Genomic DNA, 21,331 nt, shown 5'->3' with positions numbered 1-21,331 from the left:
TACCTTTATTGAGGGGTAGTACATATGACTGTCATTCACTGAGTAGGTGGTGAAGTGAGGCCTCATCTCACTTTAGAATTTACAACGTATACCTCGATGGTATGGCCATGAACTATGATGAGATAGAACTATGATGAGATAGTAGTAGCCAGTGCTTCATTTGAGCCGGATCCTGGCACCTCCTCCGTTTTGGACTGTTTTGTTTCTTACCTATTTGGCCGGATCCAGTAACTCTCGTGGCATGAAAAATAATGTTTTTGCAATTGTTAGTAAAACGTTTACTGGAGACAGGAGATCAAGTAGAGACATAGGACGAGGTGGATAATTATATAATAAGGCCGTTTATTCAGATGCAAAGATATCTTAGTAAATCGTGCAGCACGGCTCCTTCTGTCTGACTCGTATGGAATCGTCGGAAGAGAGACCTCTAAACAGTTCATACAGATTATATAGGCAACAAGCAAAGTAGGTTGATCTTGTAGTCTGGCCTTCAGATTGGTCGATCTGGGTCGTGGGTAGTCCTGTCCGGGCTGATGTCYACYTTTCCATTGGCCCTTCCCACAGTTCTTTGTCTTAAAGTCTCATCCTTGAGCAGAATGCATGTGCGTCTGTTTTAACAGGGGCCTATTCATGGGGGAGGGTTGAGTGTGTGGGTCTGTGGTTACTTATTAGGGTACAAAGTGTGGGGGTATAGTGGGGGATGGGTGCATGTTGTGCCAAGTATAGCTTATGTTGAGAAGTGGTTAAAACAAGTTACCAGTATCTAATACAATTTCTTACACAATGTAACAATTCTAATAAAATCGATCAAAGTTCATTCGAGTTGCCCATTCATTAATTATCCTGACTCCACAATAAAAATGTAATGTGACAAAGTAGATTTTCAGCCAGGGGCTAATATTCTCAGAGTTGTTTTGGGTTCGGTCGGTTTTATGGTTCACGCAACATTGTAACGTCTGTTTGAAACCAACGCTTGGCCGTGACTGTGGAGAAGAGCGCCAGTATCTCTCACATAACTAGAATGACATTCACTTTTTATAATCTCTCTCCCTCTTTGCTCTGATATACATGAGCCTGCAACTCTCATCTCTCCAGTGTTGCACTTCATCATTTATTTCCATATGGAATCATACCCACACGAAGGGTTCTGAAGGAACTGCAGCACCCCTGATAAATTGAAATACATTTGTCAAAGCTATAGAATGACTGCTGTCTCTTCAGAAATAAATGAAATCATTCAGAATAGCCTACTACACCATGAAAAGGCCTACAATTTAGCCACAGAGGATCAAAAGCTTCTTTTTTWAAATAAATAGCCTAGCTGTGGAATGTAGCACAATAACAAAGAATAGCCTACAGTCGGCAAATACGTCAAGGAAAAAAACAGCACACAGGTCTTTTGCAATATTTAAAATACAATCGAGGGAAAACAAAGTTTGGAAAGAAAATGGCTCCTGCTGAAAAAAGAACACTCTATGCTGTAAGCTACCAACATATTTGATCAACTTCCCAATATTGTTTTCAGTGGCGACCTGTCATTCAGGGCAGGTGGGGCCCACCTGTGTTGAGACCCACCTGTTTAGCCAAATATATTTATATTTACAGTACCAGTCGAACATTTAGACACACCTACTCAAGTTTTTTTCTCACAATTTTCTACATTTTAGAATAATAGTGAAGACATCAAAACTATGAAATAACCTATATGGAATCATGTAGTAACCAAAAAAGTGTTAAACAAATAAAAAATATATATTATATTTGAGATTCTTCAAAGTAGCCACCCTTTCCTTGATGACAGCTTTGCACACTCTTGGCATTCTCTCAACCAGCTTKATGAGTTAGTCACCTGAAATGCATTTGAATATACACGTGTGCCTTATTAAAAGTTAATTTGTGGATTCTTTCCTTCTTAATGCATTTGGGCCAATCAGTTGTGTTGTGACAAGGTAGGGATGGTATACAGAAGATAGCCCTATTTGGTAAACGACCAAGTCCATATTATGGCAAGAACAGCTCAAATAAGTAAAGAGAAACGACAGTCCATCATTATTTTAAAACATGAAGGTCAGTCAATCCGGAAAATTTCAAGAACTTTGAAAGTTTCTTCAAGTGCAGTCGCAAAACCATCAAGTGCTTTGATGAAACTGGCTCTCATGAGGACTGCCACAGGAAAGGAACACCCAGAGTTACCTCTGCTGCAGAGGATAAGTTCATTAGAGTTACCAGCCTCATAAATTGCAGCCAAAATAAATGTTTCACAGAGTTCAAGTAACAGACACATCTCAACATCAACTGTTCAGAGGAGACTACGTGAAAATAGTACAAATTAAGAAAAACACTTGAATGAGTAGGTCTGTCCAAACTTTTGACTGGTACTGTATGCATTTTATGTTGTTGTCACATGTACTTCCTCTCCGGCCTCTAGGTCACCAGGCTGCTCAATATGGTAGACACCTGTCACCATCGTTACGCGCATCAGCGCATAATGACACTCACCTGGACTCCATCACCTCCTTGATTACCTGCCATATATGTCACTCCCTTTGGTTCCTTCCCCAGGAACCAAAGGGAGTGACCCCACTCCCTTTGGTTCCTTCCCCAGAAACATTGGGCAATGTTTCTGTGTCAGTTTCATGTCTGTGTTTGTTGTTTTGTATTATGTTTTAATTTATTTATTAAATGATTCACTCCCTGAACTTGCTTCCCGACATTACAGTTGTTGCCTGTTTTGCATGTTATTTTGGCATTAATACGTGTCACATATCAGTTTGCAAACAATGTTAAAAAAATCTTTGAGTTAATAAAGCCGCATACAAACATAGTCTCTTTTTCTTTCTTGAGTAAGGCAGCTCCAAAATGCAGGTGTTTCAGCCTAGCTCAGTGCTTTCTGTCGGTGGTGGGGCAGCCAGCAGAAAATACAGAGCGTAGGGGTTGGTGATGTTCTCTAGTTGCGCCGTGATTGGCTCAGTGTTCTGTCACTCATGGGGACACTACGTCAGTACAAAATTTACAGGGGAGAGCTCGAAAATTCAAGCCCCTTGGGCGATGCCATAGATTTACATTAGAAGTGCCCATCTAAGAAGGCTCAAGATAATTGGCCACAGATAAAATGTCAAATCACGTTATATCTACTGTAGCTTTGATTGGACTGATCATGTCAACATCATACTGTCAAAATCTTAGCTAGCTAGACAAGCATTCATCATTGTGAATCAAGTCGACAATCTACTGGCAAATTCTTTTCAAACCTTGTCTTATAAAGAGAAATTATAGATGAAATGTATCGGTGCTCATCGGCCATTGGACAAACATTACACAACAAGTTGGAAATCTCAAATTCAAAAATGAGTGGTTTGGAAGGAATCAGTGGCTAACTGCAAGCATCGCAAAGCAATCACTAGCCTGCTATTCAGTGGAGTGGGTGTGTGGTCCAAGTCTGGGTTTAAGGGTCTCTTTTCCAAGCTTAAATGGAAAAATATTCACATGCAACACCATGGGCCAGAAAAGGTTGAATACATTGGCCATACTGTCAATCCAGCATGACTTCTTCCACATTCAAGACAACTGGGAACTCGGGAAAAAACTAGCTCCAACTGGGAAAATCCTCATCCAACTCGGAATTCCAAGTCGGGAACTTGGGCCTCTTTCTAGAGCTCCAACCTGAAGATCACTGACGTCGTGATTTGACCTTGTTTTTTTCCGAGTTCCCAGTTTTATTGAAAGCACGATACATCCAGAGAATGCCAGACTTTGATTACAAAATTTGCCCACAAGAAGGATCGCCATGCCACCTTCCTGTTCAAGTGAGCACAGCACAACAAGTTGAGTCCAACAATGTCTTATATGCTGCTACATAAATTATGTAATATGCCTGGGAGATATGTATATCGTAGCTAAGAAAGCAATACTAAGTGTATGTTGTGTAGTAAGCTGTTAGTAGCTCATGTGCCTCACCCTAATAATTGGGTCCCTTTCCCCCCTCATAACTTAGCCTACTGTTCTGACTTGCTGGTGCACATGTAGCCTATAGCCTGTTTTAGAGGAATGTCATCATTGAATATTGCAAGAGCTTTCATTGTCTGCTGTTAGAACAGCCCATGTTCTGAATTCTGTCGCTATACTTTTAAAAAGTGCTGAACAAATAGTTATATTGAGTATGTCCGCCTTAGCTCGCTCATTAATGTCTTAATAAAAATTACGGATTACCTCTTATCCAGTCATCGTTCCTTTATGCTATAGTTTGTACATCTCAATTGTCAGTAGAAACCACATTAATTTTCCCTAAGCAAGTCAGCCATATCAGCTATGTTTTTTTTTAAAGGCAGTACATGAGGCTGAATGAACTGTTTCGCTGCCAGACAAGACTCCGCTGATAACCAGGTGTAGTGGTGGTAAGGATTCACTCCATGGTGCTGAAAAGAAAGCTCTGCTGTTGGGACAGCTTTATGTAGGCCCTAACAGTTTGTGGGCACCGTTATAGTGCAATTAATGTATTGTTTAGTGTCGTGTTGTGTAGTGGCTTTGCTAACATGCATAAAAAACTGTTGAGTTTGTCCCACTAAGATTTACATGCTAATATCGCCATTAATTGTTTTACAAGAGAGAGAGAGCAATAGGCTTTGGCACGAGCGCATCTGCCAGCCAGGGAGTGAGCTGCGCATCAGTGTGTGAATCAGTGAAACTGGAAAGCATTTTTAGGACTATAATTTCCTCCTGATTATGTAGCCTACAATATGTCTCCACCTAGGCCTAGGCTATAGATGGATTCAGATTGATCTCAGATTGTCATTTGGTCGTTTTGTGCGGTATTTTAAAAAGATGCTGCCAAAGTCTCCAGTCATATAAAATGACGTAGAATTGCACGAAATGTGTTTATAAAAGGCAAACATTTTCCCGGATAATAGACTACAACAATGTTTTCCCGTGTGCAACTTCTGTAAGTGCTTTTATTCTACTGCTCTATGCCACAACGCAAATGCGATGATATGCATGCAATGCTTTCTGGTACCTCAGAACTCCCCAGGTCAGTCAACTCTCGCGCTCACTTTTTGTTCCGGCACCTCCCAATCTACAAATTAAGCACTGGTAGTAGCCATAGTCTTGAAGGTTAGGAGGTTGGCGGTTGCAAGGAAGTTGCAAGCTTCATGATCACCAAAAGGAGGCGGCAGTGATGCATTATCTGAACTTGTAGAATTTTTCCTTGAGCGATGTTGAGTTGTGTAGCCTAAACTGTACACCACCTTCAAACTGACGTTTAGCTGTCTTTATACATGTCTGAGGTAGTCTATTGTAATAATTACAGTGAGTAATTATTGTACATAAAGCGAATGTTGGCTAATTACAAATGTCCTCTCAACATAATTACAAACGTCCAACTCTAGCTCTCCATACCTATTGTGGCGTCTATTTTCGATGTTTCCTCTGCCATGCGTGAGGGTGGTGTGGCAGGACTTGGCCGCGGTAGTCTTGTAATTTACTTTTTAATGGTACTACTCCAATACTATACTTCACCCTGACTCATCTGGCTGCACATGTTGTATAAGGATTAGGCTACAACGCTAACTTCGAGACATCAACACAAAAAGAAGGCGGTTCTTCATTGAGCCCTACAAAATCCAAAGGCAAAAGAGACCAGACTATTTTCTCTCAAGTCTGCAAAACCTTTCTGTTACAAACTCCAGGGAAAAACTTTATGCAGAATGGAAATATCCAAAGCAGATGACCTTTCGACTGAGCAGGCTGCCAATTTACTAGGTTCACCTGGTCGAGACAATCAGATGAGACAGAGTGGACAGGTCCATAAAAAGAGGTCAAAGAACCGCATGGTCATCGTTGCGGTGAGTGGAATTACTGTAACTTTTCGGTCTGGGTAGGCTATGGTAAAACTAGGATCAAGTGTACCTGCGCAGTCTGCACTCTTGGTGATGTTATATCGCATGATGGTACAATGTAACGTAGCCAAACTTTAAAGCCAAATACCAACATCCAAAGCCTACATTTCAATTCATTTGTTGGCATGTTATCTTTTGGATGGCACACATTCAATGATTCGTTCATAGGCTATTGCAAGCGTGCAGGTGTTTATGTTATCGAATATGAAAGGCTATTGAATTACATAAAGGAGCAATGACATTGTTTACAAACATTTGAGTAGGCTAACGATCTTATATTTTGGGTTCTGATTGGGTAAGACAGTTAAACTAAGCTGATGAGGTATTTTTACATTGCATTTCTTGTAAAAGTTATTTTACCAGGTAAGTTAACTGAGAACATGTTCTTATTTACAGCAACAACCTAGGGAATCGTTACAGGGGAGAGGGGGTGAATGAGCCAACTGTAAACTGTAAATTATTAGGTGGCCATGATGGTATAAGGGACAGGACACCAGGGTTAACACCCCTACTCTTACGATAAGTGCCATGGAATCTTAAGTGACACAGAGAGTCAGGACACCCGTTTAACGTCCCATCCAAAAGACGGCACCCTACACAGGGCAATGTCCCATATCACTGCCCTGGGGCATTGGGATACTTTTTTTAGACCAGAGGAAAGAGTGCCTCCTAATGGCAATGATGTTCAATCATTAATGGCGATATAGTAGCGATCCTCCATATATGAGCCACGTTACAATTCTCACCTAGCGGATTAATCCTATTGGCACAATTTGTAGGGTGTTTGCATTTCACACTAGGGACCTGGGTTTACTTCCCTGCCCTGCTGTTTTACTACATTGGTGTCAGAAGTGAGATGGCGGCCATGAGGCCATCAGAAGGCACAACGGGACATGTGAGGGGGCCATGATAGGTCAAAGCACAAGGAGCTGCCTTCCCATTTGGAGAGGCCGTTTAGCGATCCTCACCAATTCCCATCAAGCCAGTTAACCTCTTTGGTGTGACGGGTAGGGTGTTTGCCAGCAACCTGGGTTCACTTCCCTACTTGCCTGTGCCAGCCATTGACTTTGTGGTTGTCTGAACCTGCAATTACTATATCCTTACGTTCAAGAACGTCTCAGTAGCCTACGTGCGCTACTTACAGTGCAATGTCTCAACAATCAGCTTGCGTACACTTGGGCAATATGTCTCGTCAGACATGAGTCAACTCTCTTCAGGATCATTCTGCAAACATCGGTTTAGAGTTGTGAAATATTACAACAGATGGCAATATTAGAGCTTGTTGCCATGCAGACTTGTCTCATAGACTAGACATAACATAGTAAACGTAATGCCGGGACACTCAACTTAGTATGATATGTTACTTTTGGTATGGTTGCATAAGATTACTTAAGGCAAAAACAAAAGGAGGGGTGGTTGGTCTGAGTGGATGGGTAGGTGTATAACATGAACGCCTAGCAACCCAAAGATTGCTTGTTTGAAACTCATCACGGGAACTTTAGCTAATTAACTTTGCAACTACTTACTACTGCTTAGTTACTTTGCAACAACTTAGCATGTTAGCTAACCCTTCCCCTAACCTTAACCCTTTTAGCTAACCCTTTAACCTAATTCTTAACCCCTAGAGCTAGCTAACGTTAGCCACCTAGCTAGCGTTAGCCACAACAAATTGGAATTCATAACATACTGTATCATACATTTTGCAAATTTGTAACGTACGTTTTGCAAATTTTGAACATATTGTACATTTTGCAAATTCGTAACATATCATACGAAAGGGATGATCGACATCTGCAAATGAATACATATCATACGATACCAGTCAAAGGTTTGGTCATTCCAGGGTTTTTCTTTATTTTTACTATTTTCTACGTTGTAGAATAATAGTGAAGACATCACAACTGTGAAATAACACATATGGAGTCATGTAGTAGCCAAAAAAAGTGTTAACAAATCAAAATATATTTTATGTTTGAGATTCTTCAAAGTAGCCACCCTTTGCCTTGATGACAGCTTTGCACACTTCGCATTCTCTCAACCAGCTTCATGCTTTTCTAACAGTCTTGAAGGAGTTTCCACATATGCTGAGCACTTGTTGGCTGCTTTTATTTCACTCTGCGGTCCAACTCATCCCAAACCATCTCAATTGGGTTGAGGTCGTGTGATTGTGGAGGCCCGGTCATCTGATGCAGCACTCATCACTCTCCTTCTTGGTCAAATGGCCCTTACACAGCCTGGAGGTGTGTTGGGTAGGGATGTACGATATATCGGTGAACATATCGACCAATATTAGCTAAAAATGCCAACATCAGTATCGGCCCGATGTCTAGTTTAACGCCGATGTTAAAATACCGATGTCAAAGCTGCCGTGCATACCTATATAACGTAGGTACATGACGTAATGACGGCGTGTAAAATTTTGCACTACACGTGAAACACAGCATCCCTAACCTAGCCAACAATGTCTGGTGTGTGGAGTCGAGCAGTCATATGAAAGAGTAAGAACATTTCAGCAAGACAATTTAAAAGCTAAATCCATTAAAGTCAAGATAATGGAATTCATTGCCCTTGACAATCAACCGTTCTCTGTCGTGGGTGATGTTGGCTTTCGCCGACTGGTCGAGCACCGGTACACACTATCAAGTGCGCTATTTTTCAGATGTTGCCCTACTGGAGTTACACAGTAATAGCGTCACTGCTATTAGCTTCACGACATACATACTATGGAACGCCGTTTAGGTCTTTGCGTGTCGTAATAGCATCACTGCTATTAGCTTCACTACATACATACTATGGAACACCGTTTGGGTCTTTGAGTCGTAATAGCGTCACTGCTATTACCTTCACAACATACATACTATGGAACGCCGTTTGGGTCTTTGCGTGTCAAAAAATATATAGTAGCACTGTCAAAGCTGTACAAAAAAATCTGCAAACACCAGCCATGAACGATGTGTTTACAATACCGCGTTGGTAATAAAGCATAATTTGTTTGACCGCAACTTCTGGGGTAGCTAGCGTTAGCTTGGTACCAAGCTAGCACCAATACAACCAGCGTGAAAACAATGACCAGTAGAAACTGAAGTCATTTTCATTATTCTTAGCAATGACTTAGGAATCCTTGTAAGTATTGTTGTTCGCCTATTGAAATTAAACTTCAGTTCATAAAAATAAACTCAGCAAAATAAGAAATGTCCTCTCACTGTCAACTGCGTTTATGTTCAGCAAACTTAACCTCTTGTTAATAGGGGGCGCTGTTTTCACTTTGGGGAAAAAATCGTGCCCAAATTAAACGGCCTCGTACTCTGTTCTAGATCATACGATATGCATATTATTATTACTATTGGATAGAAAACACTCTGAAGTTTCTAAAACTGTTTGAATTATATCTGTGAGTAAAACAGAACTKATTTGGCAGCAAACTTCCAAACAGGAAGMGAAAATTCTGAAAATGGGTSTCTGTGTAAGGCCTTGCCTATTAAATTGCCTTATATTTATGGATCTGTATGCACTTCATACGCCTTCCACTAGATGTCAACAGGCAGTAGAATGTTGAATGGGGTGTCTATCTTGATGTGAGACCGAATGAGAGCTTTTGGAGTGACAGGTCCGCCATATTGGCAGTATTTTGCTGCGCACCAGGGAGCACCATATTATTTTCTGCAATGCGTTAGGTAGACAGGACGAAATGCTCCGTCTTGGACGTTATTGGATACATATGAGAAAAACATCATAAAGATGGATTTTCAACTGAGTTTGACCAGTTTATTTGACTTTTATGACTTTTGGAATTTTTCGTTCCATGTGCCAAGAGTTCATGGACATGTGCGCTCCACCATGCTAGCCAAAGTTGCTAATTCGACAGAAGAAATGGACATTCTAAAACAAAACAACGATTTATTGTGGAACTAGGACTCCTTGCACTGCATTCTGATGGAAGATCATCAAAGGTAAGAGAATATTTATGATTTTATTTCGTATTTTTGTGGAATATGTTGGCTCCAACATGGCGGAGAATGGCTGGGCGCTGTCTCAGATTATTGCATGCTGTGCTTTGTACTAAAGTTATTTTTTTAAATCTAACACAGCGGTTGCATTAAGAACAAGTGTATCTTTCATTTGCTGTACAACATGTATTTTTCATAAAAGTTTTATGATGAGTATTTATGTATTTCACGTTGCTCTCTGTAATTATTCTGGCTGTTTTGGTGCTATTTGTGACGATGGCTGCAATGTAAAACTACGATTTATACCTATAAATATGCACATTTTCGAACAAAACATAATTGTATTGTATTACATGATGTTATAAGACTGTCATCTGATGAAGTTGTTCAAAGGTTAGTGATWAATTTTATCTCTATTTGTGGGTTTTGTGAAAGCTATGTTTGCGGTGAAAAAATGGCGTTGTGTGTTTGGCTATTGTGGTGAGCTAACATAAATATATATTGTGTTTTCGCTGTAAAACATTTAAAAAATCAAATGTTGGCTGGATTCACAAGATGTTTCTTTCATTTGCTGTATTGGACTTGTGATTTCATGAAATTATATTATATGATATTTAACATGTGTAAATATTTGTATGGACATAACAAGATTCAACAACTGAAACAAACTGAACAAGTTCCACAGACATGTGACTAACAGAAATTGAATAATGTGTCCCTGAACAAAGGGAGGGTCAAAATKAAAAGTAACAGTCGGTATCTGGTGTGGCCACCAGCTGCACTAAGTACTGCAGTGCATCTCCTCCTCATGGACTGCACCAGATTTGCCAGTTCTTGCTGTGAGATGTTACCCCACTCTTCCACCAAGGCACCTGCAAGTTCCTGGACATTTCTGGGGGGAATGGCCCAAGCCCTCACCCTCCGAGCCAACATGTTCCAGATGTGCTCAATGGGATTGAGATCCGGGCTTTTCGCTGGCCATGGCACAACAGACATTCCTGTCTTGCAGGAAATCACGCACAGAACGAGCAGTATGGCTGGTYGCATTGTCATACTGGAGGGTCATGTCAGGATGAGCTTGCAGGAAGGGTACCACATGAGGGAGGAAGATATCTTCCCTGTAACGCACAGCTTTGAGATTGCCTGCAATGACAACAAGCTCAGTCCGATGATGCTGTGACACACCGCCCCAGACCATGACAGATCCACACTGATCCTCAACACTGGAGCTCCCCAAGGGTGCGTGTTCAGTCCCCTCCTGTACTCCAACAAGACTCCAGCACCATCATTAAGTTTGCAGACGACACAACAGTGGTAGGCCTGATCGCCGACAACGACGACACAGCCAATAATAACCTATCCCTCAACGTAACCAAGACTAAGGAGATGATTGTGGACTACAGGAAAAGGAGGTCCGAGCACGCCCCTATTCTCATTGACGGGGCTGTCATGAAGCAGGTTAAGAGCTTCAAATTCCTTGGCGTCCACATCAACAACAAACTAGAATGGTCCAAACACACCAAGACAGTCGTGAAGAGGGCATGACATAGCCTATTCCCCCTCAGGAAACTAAAAGGATTTGGCATAGGTCCTGAGATCCTCAAAAGGTTCTACAGCTGCAACATCGAGAGCATCCAGACTGGTTGCATCACTGCCTGGTACGGCAATTGCTCGGCCTCTGACCGCATTGCACTACAGAGGGTAGTGCATACGGCCCAGTACATCACTGGGGCTAAGCTGCCTGCCATTCAGGACCTCTACACCAGGCGGTGTCAGAGAAAGGCCCTAAAAATTGTCAAAGATCCCAGCCACCCGAGTCATAGACTGTTCTCTCTACTTCTGCATGGCAAGCGGTACCGGAGTGCCAAGTCTAGGACAAAAAGGCTTCTCAACAGTTTTTACCCCCAAGCCATAAGACTTCTGAACAGGTAATCAAATGGCTACCCGGACTATTTGCATTGTGTCCCCCCCAACCCCTCTTTTTCACACTGCTACTTCTCTCTGTTTATCATATATGCATAGTCACTTTAACTATACATTCATGTACATACTACATCAATTGGGCCGACCAACCAGTGCTCCCGCACATTGGCTACCCGGGCTATCTGCATTGTGTCCCACCACCCGCCAACCCCTCTTTTACACTACTGCTACTCTCTGTTCATCATATATGCATAGTCACTTTAACCATATCTACATGTACATACTACCTCAATCAGCCAGACTAACCGGTGTCTGTATGTAGCCTCGCTACTGTATATAGCCTGTTTTTTACTTTTTTCTTTACTTACCTATTGTCACCTAATAATTGTTTTGCACTACTGGTAAGTAAGCATTTCACTGTAAGGTCTACTACACCTGTTGTATTCGGCGCACGTGACATATAAACTTTTGATTTGATCCTCCACCTCCAAATCAATCCTGCTCCAGAGTACAGGCCTCGGTTTAACGCTCATTCTTTCGACGACAAAAGCGAATCCGACCATCACCCCTGGTGAGACAAAACCGCGACTCGTCAGTGAAGAGCACTTTTTGCCAGTCCTGTCTGGTCCAGCGATGGTGGGATTGTGCCCATAGGCGACGTTGTTGCCGGTGATGTCTGGGGAGGACCTGCCTTACAACAGGCCTACAAGCCCTCAGTACAGACTCTCTCAGCTTATTTCGGACAGTCTGAGCACTGGTGGGGGGATTGTGCGTTCGCGGTGTAACTCGAGCAGTTGTTGTTGCCATCCTGTACCTGTCCCGCAGGTGTGATGTTCGGATGTAACGATCCTGTGCAGGTGTTACACGTGGTCTGCCACTGCGAGGACGATCAGCTGTCCGTCCTGTCTCCCTGTAGCGCTGTCTTAGGCGTCTCACAGTACAGACGTTTACATTTTTTGCCCTGGCCACATCTGCAGTCCTCATGCCTCCTTGCAGCATGCCTAAGGCACATTCACGCAGATGAGCAGGGTCCCTGGGCCATTTTCTTTTGGTGTTTTTCAGAGTCAGTAGAAAGGCCTCTTTTTAGTATCCTAAGTTTTCATAACTGACCTTAATAGCCTACCGTCTGTAAGAGGTTAGTGTCTTAACGACCGTTCCACAGGTGCATGTTCATTAATTGTTTATGGTTCATTGAACAAGCATGGGAAGCCGTATTTATACCCTTTACAATGAAGATCTGTGAAGTTATTTGGATTTTTACTAATTATCTTTGAAAGACWGGGTCCTGAAAAAGGGATGTTTCTTTTTTTGTTGAGTTTAAATAGCTAGCCACCTACTTAACCCTGTTTCCCAAAGCCAACGTTATAAGCAGCCAGCTAGCTTCATCTAGCTAGTGATGCTAGTGACTGCGTTCATCCACCTCTGGCCTGCTCGCCTCCCTACCTCTGAGGAAGTACAGTTCCCGCTCAGCCCAGTCAAAACTGTTCGCTGCTCTGGCACCCCAATGGTGGAACAAACTCCCTCACGACGCCAGGTCAGCGGAGTCAATCACCACCTTCCGGAGACACCTGAAACCCCACCTCTTTAAGGAATACCTAGGATAGGATAAAGTAATCCTTCTAACCCCCCTCCCTTAAAAGAGTTAGATGCACTATTGTAAAGTGGTTGTTCCACTGGATATCATAAGGTGAATGCACCAATTTGTAAGTCGCTCTGGATAAGAGCGTCTGCTAAATGACTTAAATGTAAATGTAATGCTCGACCAGACCGGGTTATGTGTTGTGAAGCTAGCCACAAAAAGAATTAGGCACAGTAGTGGAATTTGCGGTTTGCCTTAAAAATAAAAGTTTGACAGTGACGCAAATGAATACATAGTAGAATTATTCCATACTTTTATTTTGAAGGCTAAACGCAAATTCCACGATTGTGGCTAATCCTAATTGTGGCTAGCTTCACATAGATGGTCCGACCACCATTAAACAAAATAGAACTCTTATAAATGATGGTTATTTTAGATGACACCTAGCTATATAGTTAGCTAGCTAACTGTAGCTACTGAAACAGATTGTCGTTTTGCTATATTTTTGGGAAAGAACARTGTTTGCATCCATGAGCTAGATAGCTTTTTTTAATGACCAACACTGTAGGTGTGCGAGACAACTTTACCTGCATCACAGCATACGTATCGATGAAGAAATACGAGTGATAGTGTAATCTATGTGTAATAACTACATTAAAAAATGTATGAACGTGTTAAATTATTGTGACGTACAGTCATATTCAGAWCCTGATTGGTCAACAAGCTTATGACACGTCAAATAGTGTTATTTGACACACAAGGACCCAAACGGTGTTCCATAGAAATCCTGGTTGAGAATGAAATGACTGAAGAAATTAACAATGAAACAGCGCAGCAAGTAAGTGAAAGAAATAGTTTTGGATTATGTTTCACTGGTAATGGGGACATGCGTAAATGCCAACAAAATAATTTTTGGGTCAGTGTGTGTGTAACTTTTTTTTTTTTTTTTAAATAGGCAAGTTAGTTAAGAACAAATTCTTATTTACAATGACGACTTCCCCGGCCAAACCCGGCCAACGCTGGGCCAATTGTGCGGCGCCCTATGGGACTCCCAATCACGGCCGGATGTAATAGAGCCTGGATTCGAACCAGGGACTAGTGACGCCTCTTGCACTGAGATGCAGTGCCTTAGATCGCTGCGTCCTTGTGTGTGTTAACTATTTAACTGTACTAGAATGCTTAAAGGGCTGCAAATTATTTTTTTATATTGGTTATCAGTATCGTTTTTTTTGGCAAGGGAAAATAACGGATATCGGTATCGGCCAAAAATGTAATATCGGCACATCAGTGTTGGGTTATTGTCCTGTTGAAAATCAAATTGTAGTCCCATTAAGTGCAAACCAGATGGGATGGCGTATCGCTGCAGAATGGTGTGGTAGCCATGCTGATTAAGTATGCCTTGAATTCTAAATAAACAACTGACAGTGTCACCAGCAAAGCACCCCCACACTATCACACCTCCTCCATGCTTCACGGTGGAAACKACACATGCWGTGARCATCCGTTCAACTACTCTGCATCTCACAAAGACACAGCGTTTGGAGCCAAAGTTCAAATTTGAGATTTTATCAGACCAAAGGCCATATTTCCACCAGTGTAATGTCCATTGCTCGTGTTTCTTGGCCCAAGCAAGTCTCTTCTCATTGGTGTCATTTTAATAGTGGTTTCTTTTCAGCAATTTGACCATGAAGGCCTGATATAACGCAGTCTCCTCTGAACTGTTGATGTTACTTGAACTCTGTGAAGCATTTATTTGGGCTGATAACTCTAATGAACTTATCCTCTGCAGCAGAGGTAACTCTGTGTTATCCTTTTCTGTTGCAGTCCTCATGAGATCCAGTTTCATTATAGCACTTGATGGTTTTTGCGACTGCACTTGAAGAAACTTTCCGGATTGAATGACCTTCATGTCTTAAAATAATGATGGACTGTCGTTTCTCTTTGCTTATTTGAGCTGTTCTCTTGGTCTGAAGACTTGGTCTTTTACCGAATAGGGCTATCTTCTGTATACCACTCTTACCTTGTCACAACACAACTGATTGGCTCAAATGCATTAAGAAGGAAAGAAATTCTATCAATTTACTTTTAACAAGACACACCTGTTAATTGAAATGCATTCCAGGTGACTAACTCATGAAACTGGTTGAGATAATGCTAAGAGTGTGCAAAGCTGTCAAGGCAAAGGGTGGCTACTTTGAAGAATCTAAAATATATTTTTTAATTTGTTTAACACTTTTTGTTCTTATTACACAATCCCATGTTATTTCACAGTTTTGATGTCATCACTATTATTCTACAATGCAGAAAATACTTTTTTTTAAAGAAAAACCCTTGAATGTCTTGGATTTACATACAGAATAATAATACAAAAAGTCAACCAATAACAGGAATCCTTCATGATTACGTGAAGCAAATTGACATTTTACAAAGTACAGTGTGTACTTTCACTGGACCTCGGTACTTTAGCCTTGGCTTTCCCAGGACACCAGCCAGGTTTCTCAAACACCACACACACTATTGCGCACGTACACACACACTCTTGCAAACATAAACACATGTACACACTCTTGCAAACATAAACACATGTACACACACATACATACATACTTGCACAATATTTCGTTCTAATATGGCTTTTACCAGTAAGTTCATGAGGACTTACGACATCACACATGTACAGCATATGATTCATGAAACAAAGTCCTCAGAGTTTTCAAAGCACTTCAAGATTAGGACCTGAGTCTTCTTTACGTCAAGCTCTTTACTACAGGTTCTTGGTTTTAACCCACAATGAGAACACGCCATACTGATTAGAGCCCAGTTCTAATCCTGACAGGTCCTGCTAGCCTCTATTGAGACTTGACTCTCTTCAAGCCTTGATTATTAAACTGCTGTATATCCCTCCCTTTTAACATGGCTGACTCAGTTGAAACTTTAAACCACTGAGATCCACAGTCTTTGAACCGCCCACTAATTACAAACATGTGGCCAGCCGTGCACCCTTACATGGCCAGAGGAGCCAGGCAGAGCAGACCACCAGGCAGCCAGGAGGAGGGGAGTTGTCTTACGACCAGCATTTACTTCTCAGTAAGGGCCAGTAAGGGCCAACACCCAGATGTGGAGAATTACTGACTTTTTATTTGTACCCAGGAGAGAGTTATACATTTGAATGAGAACGATTAAAGTGTCATACGACACATTTTGAAGAAGATTCATTTGGGTATGGTCTGGAGGTCGACCGATTAATCGGAAATTGGTATTTTTGGACACCAATTTATTTTTATTTTTTTATATTTATTTTTTTAGACCTTTATTTAACTAGGCAAGTCAGTTAAGAACAAATTCTTATTTACAATGGCGGCCTACCCCGGCCAAACCCGGACGACGCTGGGCCAATTGTGCGCCGCCCTATGACTGTTGACTATGACTGCCTTCCGACTGTTGAGCTCCCAATCACGTCCGGATGTGATACAGCCTGGATTCGAACCAGGGACTGTAGTAATGCCTCTTGCACTGATGATGCAGTGCCTTAGACCGTTATAATAAGTATTTATTGAAAAAACACATTTCCAAGTCATAAATCAATCAATTAAATATTGTAGCTCCCATAACACCAAATAATAACTGAACCCTTCAAAACGGATTCCAATCGTTGTCTGGTTGGTGTTAGTTTGCGAGATCACTGCTGAGCTCTTTCAGATGTTCCACTACAATAGTCAAGTTATCCTCACCCAGGGTATGAATGTACAGCAATGGTCACCTATAATTTTGGATAAGGCTAAATCAATTACGGGCATGGTTGACCACCCCCTGTTTCCCGGCACTCATCCTTCTGGAGTGTCTTCATGTTCTTCTTCAGATAGTGTTTCAGTTCGTCCTCCCGAATGGCACATGTTCACTGTCCTTTACAGTCCGTTATGTATTTATTGTCCATTTTCCTACCAGTACACCAGCAGCATGAAAGAAGTTGACAGGATCTCTCTCCATGCTCACTCCACGTGGACTCATGTCGCACAACCTGAGAGGAAAAGGCAGTTGATGGCTTTGACTGTGTACAGGTTGCTGGCTCAGACTCAGGTCTCACGGTAGAAGTGGTGCAGGACCATACTGTACGCCATTGTCGCCATTGCTTCAGACAGTTAGGGGGGGTTGAGCTTCCGACTGTTCTTGGTCAAATTATATAACCCTTTCATGTATCTAGATACCATCTGTAGTCACCTTCGCCATAAACTCAAGAGAGGCTTGACCAGAACAACCGTTTAGTTTATGGCATTTCTGATTCAGGAAATCCAGACATTATTTACTGTATGACAAATGATTACTACTAGCAATATTCTGAATCCAAATTTCTAAAACAAATGCCAAAGAGAATAAGAATACACGTGAGGAAATACATGTGCATATTTACAGAAGGGCCCCAGGGGACCGGTAATTAAAAACAACACTGCCTGTTAAATCAAAAATAAACAAATTAGGCCTCCCGAGTGGCGCAGTGGTCTAAGGCACTGCATCGCTGTGCCACTAGAGATTCCAGGTTCGAGTCCAGGCTCTGTTGCAGCCGGCCGCGACCGGGAGGCCCATGTGGCGGCGCACAATTGGCCCAGAGTCGTCTGGGTTAGGGAGGGTTTGGCCGGCAGAGATATCCTTGTCTCATTGCGCACTAGGAACTCCTGTGGCAGGCCAGGCGCAGTGCACGCTGACACGGTCGCCAGGTGTACGGTGTTTCCTCCGACACATTGGTGCGGCTGGCTTCCAGCCGATGGATGGGTATTGTCAAGAAGCAGTGCAGCTTGGTTGGGTTTTGTTTCGGAGGACACATGGCTCTCGACCTTCGCCTCTCCCGAGTCCGTACGGCACTTGCAGCGATGAGACAAGACTGTAACTACTACCAATTGGATACCACGAAAAAGGGACGAAAAAATAAATAAATAAAAAATATTAAATATAAATAATTAGATTAACGAATCAAGTAACTCTTGACTAGAGGTCGGCCGATTTCAAGTTTTCATAACAATCGGTAATCGGCATTTTTGGACACCGATCATGGCCGATTACATTGCACTCCACGAGGAGACTGCGTGGCAGGCTGACTACCGGTTATGCGAGTGCAGCAAGAAGCCAAGGTAAGGTGTTAGCTAGCATTAAACGTATCTTATAAAAAAACTATCAATCTTAACATAATCACTAGTTAACTACACATGGTTGATGATATTATTAGTTTATCTAGCTTGTCCTTCATTGCATATAATCGATGTGGTGCCTGTTAATTTATCATTGAATCATYGCCTACTTCGCCAAACAGGTGATTTAACAAGTGCATTCGCGAAAAAAGCACTGWCGTGGCACCAATGTGTACCTAACCATAAACATCAATGCCTTTCTTAAAATCAATACACAAGTATATATTTTTAAACCTGCATATGTAGTTAATATTGCCTGCTAACATGAATTTATTTTAACTAGGGAAATTGTGTCACTTCTCTTGCGTTCTGTGCAACAGAGTCAGGGTATATACAGCATTTTGGGCCGCCTGACTCGTTGCGAACTGTGTGAAGACTATTTCTTCCTAACAAAGACAGCCAACTTCTCCAAACGGGGGATGATTTAACAAAAGCGCGTTTGCGAAAAAAGCACAATTGTTGCACGAATGTACCTAACCATAGACATCAATGCCTTTCTTAAAATCAATACACAGAAGTATATATTTTTAAACCTGCATATTTAGTTAAAAGAAATTCAGGTTAGCAGGCAATATTAAACTAGGGTAATTGTGTCACTTCTCTTGCGTTCATTCAACAGTTTGGGCCACCTGGCTCGTTGCGAACTAATTTGCCAGAATTGTACGTAATTATGACATAACATTGAAGGTTGTGCAATGTAACAGCAATATTTAGAATTATGGATGCCACCCGTTAGATAAAATACAGAACGGTTCCGTATTTCACTGAAAGAATAAACGTTTTGTTTTCGAGATGATAGTTTCCGGATTTGACCATATTAATGACCTAAGGCTCGTATTTCTGTGTGTTATTATGTTATAATTGAGTCTATCATTTGATATTTGATAGAGCATTCTGACTGAGCGGTGGTAGGCAGCAGCATGCTCGTAAGCATTCATTCAAACAGCACTTTATTTCGTTTGCCAGCAGCTCTTCGCAATGCTTCAAGCATTGCGCTGTTTGTGACTTCAAGCATATCAACTCCCGAGATTAGGCTGGCAATACTAAAGTYCCTATTAGTTCCTTGCTCAGAACATGAGAACATATGGTATATAAAAGGTGTTTAGTTTGTCTGTGTATATAGCTGACGTTGCCACCATTGACACTTCCTTCCTGCATGTTTCCACACATCTAATTCCTGTAGATTGTTAAAACAGGATGTCACATACTGCAGTCTCACCCCAAACGGTTCTTATCTGTATGCCAAGACTTATGACTAAGTCACACGACAAGCCTGTATCAGTAAAAATATTAACATAAAACAATAGACAGTTCTCMTAAGTAAAAACAGCATAGTATGTAATTAATATTTAATTTCCACAGAGGATCTGCAGAGAAGAATGGGAGAAACTGCCCAAATACAGGTGTGCCAAGCTTGTAGTGTCATACATAAGAAAACTTGAGGCTGTAATCGCTGCCAAACGTGCTTCAACAAAGTACTGAGTGAAGGGTCTGAATACTTATGTAAATGTGATATTTCATATTTATATATATTGTAACGACCCTGGGTTTATACATTTACATTAAATCATTTAGCAGACGCTCTTATCCAGAGCGACTTACAAATTGGTGCATTCACCTAATGATATCCAGTGGAACAACCACTTTACAATAGTGCATCTAACTCTTTTAAGGGGGGGGTTAGAGGATTACTTTATCCTATCCTAGGTATTCCTTAAAGAGGTGGGGTTTTCAGGTGTCTCCGGAAGGTGGTGATTGACTCCGCTGACCTGGCGTCGTGAGGGAGTTTGTTCCACCATTGGGGTGCCAGAGCAGCGAACAGTTTTGACTGGGCTGAGCGGGAACTGTACTTCCTCAGAGGTAGGAGGCGAGCAGGCCAGAGGTGGATGAACGCAGTGCCTTGTTTGGGTGTAGGGCCTGATCAGAGCCTGAAGGTACGGGAGGTGCCGTACCTTATTTATAATTTATAATACTTATTTATAAGCGAGGATATCGACTCTGCCGCTGGAGCATGCTTTTAGGGCACAGTCGATAGCGCGCTGGACTTCAGGCTAGAAGGTTGAGGGTTCGAGCCTGCTCCCTGCCTGTTTCTGTACATTGGTGTCAGAAGTGATCGGATCTTGCATCCACGACAGTGGCGTGTGCTTGGCCAGTGAGTGCGTTCCTATAAGACATAGAGTCGCAAGCTAGCGCGAGGACGCGCTCTTTGAAAGGAGGGAGTAGTGTAACGACGTAACGGTGTAACGGTTTATAAGGGTGGATATCGACTCTGCCGCTTGAGCATGCTTTTGCGGCACAGTCGATAGCGCGCTAGACTTCGCGCTAGAAGGTCGAGGGTTCGAGGCCTGCTCCCTGCTGTTTCATTACATAATATATACAGTTGAAGTCGGAAGTTTACATACACCTTAGCTAAATACATTAAAACTCAGTTTTTCACAATTCCTGGACATTTTTCCTAGTAAAAATGCCCTGTTTTAGGTCAGTTAGGATCACCACTTTATTTTAAGAATTTGTGGAGTGGTTGAAAAACGAGTTTTAATGACTACAACCTAAGTGTAATGTAAAATTCCGACTTCAACTGTGTGGTGTGTGTGTGTGTGTATGTATTATATAGTGTATGTATATATATATGTGTATTATATATATATGTAGTAATGTAATATATTATGTATGTAATATATAGTGTATTATATATATATATATATAATATATATATATACGCAATTTAGCAAGAAATTATAACCGGTTTTGCTTTGTCATCATGGGGTATTGTGTGTAGATTGATGGGGGAAAAACTATTTAATCAAT

At 41.7% G+C, this 21,331-nt stretch overlaps 1 protein-coding gene across 1 annotated transcript in view; it reads left to right on the top strand.

Moving 5' to 3' along the window:
* Positions 1-5,585: 5,585 nt before the first annotated feature.
* The window catches only part of enpp1 (ectonucleotide pyrophosphatase/phosphodiesterase 1), a 46,700-nt gene continuing 30,954 nt past the window's right edge, over positions 5,586-21,331 (top strand). The window contains exon 1 of the mRNA XM_023974155.2: positions 5,586-5,840. Coding sequence (XP_023829923.1) covers positions 5,703-5,840 — 138 coding nt within the window. The 5' untranslated portion in view covers positions 5,586-5,702. The remainder of the gene's footprint in view (positions 5,841-21,331) is intronic.

The sequence above is a fragment of the Salvelinus sp. IW2-2015 genome, linkage group LG28 (assembly GCF_002910315.2).
Source record: "Salvelinus sp. IW2-2015 linkage group LG28, ASM291031v2, whole genome shotgun sequence".
NCBI lineage: Eukaryota > Metazoa > Chordata > Actinopteri > Salmoniformes > Salmonidae > Salvelinus > Salvelinus sp. IW2-2015.
The sequence above is the reverse complement of the archived record's forward strand: the minus strand, read 5'-3'. Positions and strand labels throughout refer to the sequence as shown.